At 50.7% G+C, this 6,592-nt stretch overlaps 1 protein-coding gene across 13 annotated transcripts in view; it reads right to left on the bottom strand.

The window, feature by feature from the left end:
* Positions 1–430: 430 nt before the first annotated feature.
* The window catches only part of CHST10 (carbohydrate sulfotransferase 10), a 37,111-nt gene continuing 30,949 nt past the window's right edge, over positions 431–6,592 (bottom strand). For 12 of the 13 annotated variants that reach the window (XM_027767532.1, XM_006166610.3, XM_006166608.3 and 9 more), the window contains 2 exons: positions 4,503–4,608; positions 431–2,604 (listed from right to left, as the gene is read on the bottom strand). In XM_027767532.1, the coding sequence (XP_027623333.1) occupies positions 2,067–2,604; positions 4,503–4,608 (644 nt within the window). In that variant the 3' untranslated portion in view covers positions 431–2,066. The remainder of the gene's footprint in view (positions 2,605–4,502; positions 4,609–6,592) is intronic. The other variant, XM_027767536.1, reaches the window with a different exon arrangement.

The raw sequence follows: 6,592 nt of genomic DNA on the forward strand, positions 1-6,592 counted from the left end.
AAGATGCACCTCACCCCACCCCAATCCTGAGATGGCACCCAGCCCAGCCTGGGGGCAGCACATTCATTTGACAGTAAAGCTCCTGGTGGGCAGCAGTGTGGGGGATAGACTGGCAGAGGCTGAGGAGTCCTGTGATAGGACCTAAGGGGACAAAGGGGGAAGGCCCACCTGCTTTGAGTTCAAGACAGGAAGAAGTGGATTCTGGAGATTCCGAAGGAAGTAGGAGGAGGGAAGGCTGCACTATTACAGGCTGTCCAGGGCCTGGGTTGGGTCAGGAGCCACAGTGATTGGGAAAGATCATGTTATGAACATACCAGATGTCCACGAGATACTTTGATAGTAATCTCTATGCTTTTGGCAAAATGTGTTAAGAAAGGGACTCAAATACCAGAGGGGACCAAAAAACAATCCAAGTGGACAATCCTTTGTTTGAGAGAAAATGCTATTTTAATTAGGACTAACTTTAAGGCCTTAAATTCACATACATTATTCACACTGTTACATTTCAAACAGGAACGAGGTAATCAATCAGTTCACTGAGTCTGAAATGATTTTAACAAGACTTGGCTAAAACTTGATAGAAAAATAACTCAAGTGTCACATCCTTGGCATGTCAGTTGAGAAAGAGGGGCTTGGCCTCACTTCCTGCCAAGGTCCCGAGCAGCCTGAGGACACCCCGTCGCGGGCCTCGGGGTCATGCACGGCCATAGAGCACCTTCCCCTGGAACTGCAGCACGTGTTGGGTTTGGCACATGTTTTAGATTTTATTTTACTTTCACATTTACAAATTCAGGAAACCATTGGAGATAAGGAAGGTCGAGGATGCTTTTGAGGAAAGCTCAGGTCACTCCTCCCAGCCCTGACTCCTGGGCCCTGTGCACACACAAGCACCAGGGATGCTTCCTGAGGCACTGCCTCATTCTTTTTCAATGGCCCTGGTTGTCAGATGGCATCTGAACTGGTCACTGTGGCTCGCTCCTCAATGGGGACTAATTCTGTGCCTGGAAGACACGATACCAGAGGTTGCCTCAGCCCAGGGTTTTATTGCTGGTGAACTTGTTATCCAATTTCTGGCCATTTAGTCCTGGATGGTGGCATTATCAGAAACGGACCTGGTGGGAAGCATTTTGCTGGGATAAAAGGAAACTGCAATGTATAAACTGCACTGTATTCTACAATGCTGGCGTGTTGCCTTTGCCTGTCTTCGGCCTGTCTTCCGGAGGAAGGAGGAAGAGTAAGGGCTGCACTCCAAAAGGAGACAGGTGGAGACTGCTTGCTGCCCACCCAGCGGGGACAAACACCAGAGGGGACAGGTCAGCACAGGTACGCCCAAATCCACAGTGGCCGGAGCTCCAAGGCCCACTCGGCTCTTCCTTTCTTGTGCCATGTGCTTTTAAGGCCCCAAAAGATGTTTCCCTTCTCAGATGGGAATAAACTACACTCTCTTCCCTTTCTGAACCTCCTGTGCTGAAAGAGACAAGCACTTGGTAGAGGCTCAGAAACAAGGACAAGCATTACATGGGCATGGAGTCTGAAGAGGGGTGGCTGGGGACCACCCTATGGCTGTCCCAGTACTTTAGAGGAAAAAGTCATGGAAAGAACGGTTTGTCTCTGTGATTAAAGCAGTGTCCAGGTGAAGGCCAGAGGTGCCATTTTTATCACACAGGCTGGACTCTATGATTCACAGGTCCTCGGCTTCTCCAGCCCTCCCGACAGTGCTGGGTTCCTGTGAGACCACCCGACCAGCCAGGAAAACTGGGGTAATGTAATGTCTCCCCGAGGCCGCTCTGTCAGCCTGTGCATGTTTTCTCCCCTCTCCCCGAGGAGAGTGAAGGCCAGCAGCATCTTAATGACATTGGCAGGGTGGGGTGGGGCACTCGGCACAACTCACATCCAACGCAAGTTGCAACAGTCAGGGTCCAGCATCCTCCGTGAAGCACTCCCAGGCCCAGGGAAACCTCAGAGTCTCAGAAAGAGATGGGACAGAGGAAGTGTCACTTCTGTGCCCCACTCTCCACCTGGAAAACACCTGGTCTAAAGGTATCTGAGTTCCTATGTCCTACACACTAGTTTAGCAAAAAGTCTGGCTTCTGATACCCAAAGAGCTTAAAGTCCCCTTCGAAACGTGCGTACAGGCGCCGGATGTCTCGTTTGCTGATGCCCAGGAAGTAGTGTTCCACCTTGGTTCTATTGTACACGGTGATGCCCGGAGGGATGGTCGGGTATGACACCAGGTGGTCGATGCCAGCTTCCTTCAAGATGTACGGGGCATCGTCCTCCAGGGTCTCGTGGTGGCCAACCACACTGTATGCTATCTCGCAGGGAGCACAGAGCTCCACGTATGTCACCCAGTGGATGATGTGGTCCCCAAACTGAAGGTCGAGCCATCTGTGGTTTGGATCACCCAGGTAGCGCACAAAATCTTCAAACTGGATCCCCCGGGTCTCTGTCCGGTTCCTCCTGTATTTTCTGATGATGCCAGGGGCAATCTCATGCCTGTACCAAGGTTCAAACCGGGGATTGTGAACAAACTTATCCTTAAATGCAGAAATAAGTCTCTCAAAGGGATCTCTTACGATAAAAAACTTGAAATATGTTTTCAATCTAAGGGGAAAATGAAAAACAAATAGGTTAATGCAGTGCTACTGGAGGTAACAGGCAAGTGGGCAGGGAGAGAGAACAGGACAGAGGCTGAGCAGCAGCTGCCTCCAGGCACGAAGCCCTGCAGTGGCTACGCCCGGCCGCAAGTGCAGTCCACGTGTGTTCCCTAACCATGCCAAGGTTCTGTGGATTAACCCATTTTACAGGCAGGGAAATAGCAGCTCAGAAACCTCACCATCCAAGGCCACAGTGCTCATCCCAGAGGTGCCTGTGAAGGCTTCTATCTAATCTATACTTTGTTTCACTTAAATAATTCAGAACTTCAGGAATGTTTTAAAAAGTTTTGTTCCTGGGCAAAAAATTGTAAGGGCAGGAACTTTCAGTAAGTCAGAGAGAGCTGAGGCCAGAGAAAGCAATTTCAAAGACTTGACTTTTAAAAATTCCATTTGAAGGGGGCCGGCAGGTGGCATGGTGGTTAAGGGAGCTTGACTCCCACATGGCCAACCAAGGTTCAAGTGTCGGACCTGGTGGCTTGTTTTCTCACTATCACTCTCCCTCTCTCTCTCTGGTAAAAGTGAATACTACTACTACTAATAATAATAAATAAAAAATTTGAAAATTCAATTCGAAGTTGCCAAGGGAGGAACCATGGTGGGGGAAGGAAAGGTGGAGAACAAGGCCTCAGCCTCCAGCAGGGAGCTGCAGCAGAGTGACCAGGGCTGGCCTTAGCGATGATGATGACCAGGACGGCAGCAACACAACTGTAACTATAGCAGCTTACTCCATTCCAGAAACTGGGTCCAAACTCACTGCGTCTCACAGAATCTACCTGAGAGCGCATCGCAGGGCAGTCTTCCCCAGGGAGATTTCTGATGCAGGTGGGGAAGAGCAATTTAAGCAGGGCTGTCAAGGTCTGAATGTGCCCCCCGGAATCCATGTGCAGAGATTTGGTTCCTACTGCGACAGTACTGAGGTGATGGAGGCTTGCCTGACTGTGGTATGAGAGGGGAGCCTTTGGGAAGTGATTAGGGTTAGACGAGGTGACTGGGGTGAGACCCTCATGATTAGCATCCAGTAACTGGATAAGCAGCAGACATGGACACCCATGGATACAGATGTGTGTCCTTGCTGTCTTGCCACGTGATGCCCAGTCCACCTCGGGATTTTACATAACAGTCCCCATCAACCAGGAGACTCTTGACCTCGGACCTCCAAAACTGTGAGCTCAGTTAATGAGTTTATGAATTACTCCGTGTGGCATTCAGTTATTGGTGGCAGAAAAATTAACTAAAACAAGGGCCAAAGGCCACAGAATGCAGGTGGCTGCAAAGCAGGGGAGGGGAACATTCAGCTGGTGACCTGGCGGGCAGCTGCTGCTGACATGTGCTCATTCATTTAAATCTTGCTCTGCAGGGCCACTTTGGAGCTCATACGGGAGGCCCTTCCCATTTATGAGCTAAGGACGCCATCCTTGCCCGACCTGCACTGAGTCCAGTCCACATTACCACACCAGGGGTGGCTCCTGCAGAAGGTACAACACCTTGAGGAAAAACCAAACACTCAGTGGGGCTCTCTGCAACCCAAATCCATGTCTTACAAAGAACCGATCTTGTGCCGTAAGGGATCCATAAAACCTCAACAAAACCAAAGCTGAACAAAGCTGGCCATTCTTTTCTATTCATCAGTGAGGTAACCTTCATTTTTACAGACTGCATGAAGAAAAGGCCGGATTCTCTTAAGGACCTGCGAGTTTCAAAGTGCTAAGTGCTGGGGATATGGCCAGTGCCTCTCACAGATGCAGTCTGACAGCTCCCGGGCAAGTACAGAGCTGAGCCTAGTGTTTTACCAAATTCCTTGGATCTTCAAAATCACCCCGCTCTCCTTAAGAAACCTGCTCTCACCGCTTCTGAATTTCCACATCGCTGAAGGAAGAGAGCCGGGGGAGGCCATTCTTCTCGTGGTCATGAACCACATTTTCAGGGATCTCCTCGATGGAAGGAAAGACTCCTGGGAAGAGAACGAGAGAAGCCACGGTGGCTGCCTCAGTGTGATCCTAGACAAAGGTGCCGCCTGGCCCTGATTGCAGGCCCCACGTTCCCCACAGCTCACAGGACAAGCCCATTCCCAGTATCCAAGTTTAGGTCTCTGAATGCCAACGGCTTCTGCTGGCAGGATGAGAGACGGGGAAAAGCTTTCGGTAATCCGGCCGCCCAGAGGCTACAGAGGATGCAAGGAGGAGATGGGAAGGAACAGGGCAGTGAAGAAGGGAACTAAACTAAGTTCATAACTGGGACAACGAACGCCTATGACCGAGCAACAAGAGAAAAACGATCTAGTGTGTTAACCTGCACAGTGCGCGGCAGGTAGGAGAAAGTGGCTTAAAAAATGTGACCTAGGTGTCTGCTTATACAGCGGGTCTAACAGATGACATTAGGGATGTGACTGGATGAAGGCAGGCAGTCTCAAGCTATGAGGGGTAGGAAAAGTGGGAAGGTAAATCGAGGAGTCTGCTCCTGGACCCCTCATCCCTCTGGTGCCACCAATGAACTGGTAAGGGCTGTCCTCCTAAAGGCTTGAGGGAGGAGAGGGAGGCAGAAGGGTCAAAGACCTTCGGTCTCTGTGAATCTCTGCTTTTTGGCAAAAAGAGGAAGGGCAGTAACCCAATGCATTTTTTTTAAGGTTTCTGTCATAGGAAGCATATGCTCGCTGGAGAAAGAGACAGACAGTGAGAAGGAAAGCAAGAAATCACTCCCTCCGCAGGGATGACCACACCGCAGTCCCGTTCTCCATTCTCCTCAGGATTTTGGGCATGCACACACATCCAGCATGATTTTCAAGCCACCAGGCCTGGAACTTGAACCCGTTGTCGCCCATGTGGGAGTCCAGCACCTTAACCACTGTGCCACCTATTGGTCTTGTCCTGCATTTTACTTACAGGAATGTCTAAGGCCTGTCGTCAGAAAGAAAAGGCAGCTCACAGAGCCCCTTTCTGTAACTGCTGCTTCCAACTGCGTTTACCTTAAAAATGCTGAGGCCATGTTTGGGGGTGAAACATCCCAGTTTCCCTCCATAGAAATCCTGGCAGTCCCTACCCCTGGCAATGTACCTAAATCATGCTAAATCTGTCATCACAGAAAGACTGCTCTGGGCAAATAGGATTCCCCAAACCAGCAGTACTTATGCTCCTCCAAGAAGAGAAGCAGGGCTGTGGCACCTGCTGCTCACGTGCCCGGGGTTCACGGTCCCTTCACGAACGGCAGGCTGGCCCTCCTGGTACCCTCTCACCCCCAGGAGGTCCCAGGCAACCCCAGCCTCTCAGACTGGCAGCAAAGGCTTCTGATGCTGGAGAAACCTGGCTGAAGTCATGGGAGCTGGGGCTCACCTGACACTGGAGGGCAGGCGTGAAAGAAGGCAAGGGGGATCACTGCCTCCATCTGGGGGGACTGGGCACCAGGCCTGGGCTGAATGGGACCTGGTAGGAGTCTGTCCTAGGGCTCGTGGTGGCAGGTTTTCCATTCCTTTCCCAACAGAGTCAAATGGAAACAAATTGTCATGTCGGGAAGGTTCCAGCTAAGCCACTGAAAACCTTAACATCTGTCTCTGTACTAATCCTGTCTTGTGCATTCAGAGTCCTGGCAAGGGGAGTCCTGGCCACAGCTGATCCATTTTCTTCATTTCTCCCCAAGCACAAGGGTTCCAGCCCACGGCCTTCTGCTACGTGTCACAGGTGGCCATGAAGTGAGTGGATGAGCACCAGCCCTGGGTCCCTGTCCCCACATCCAGGAGCACTGGGAGACGGCTGAGCCACACAGGCCATCCAATTTTCTAGTACACAGCCTGGCAAGCCCACTCCCGTTGTTATCCTGCCTCCAGGTGTATGCTCACCTTTAAAGTTTCATGATTCACACTGCAGGGCCAATCTGTGAGCCTTTCTGTATATTCCTTGTTTTTCTTTTTTTTTTTTTTTTTTTAATTTTAACCTTATTCCCCC

Source organism: Tupaia chinensis, unplaced genomic scaffold (genome assembly GCF_000334495.1).
Source record: "Tupaia chinensis unplaced genomic scaffold, TupChi_1.0 Scaffold144276_1, whole genome shotgun sequence".
NCBI classification, from domain to species: Eukaryota; Metazoa; Chordata; class Mammalia; order Scandentia; family Tupaiidae; genus Tupaia; species Tupaia belangeri.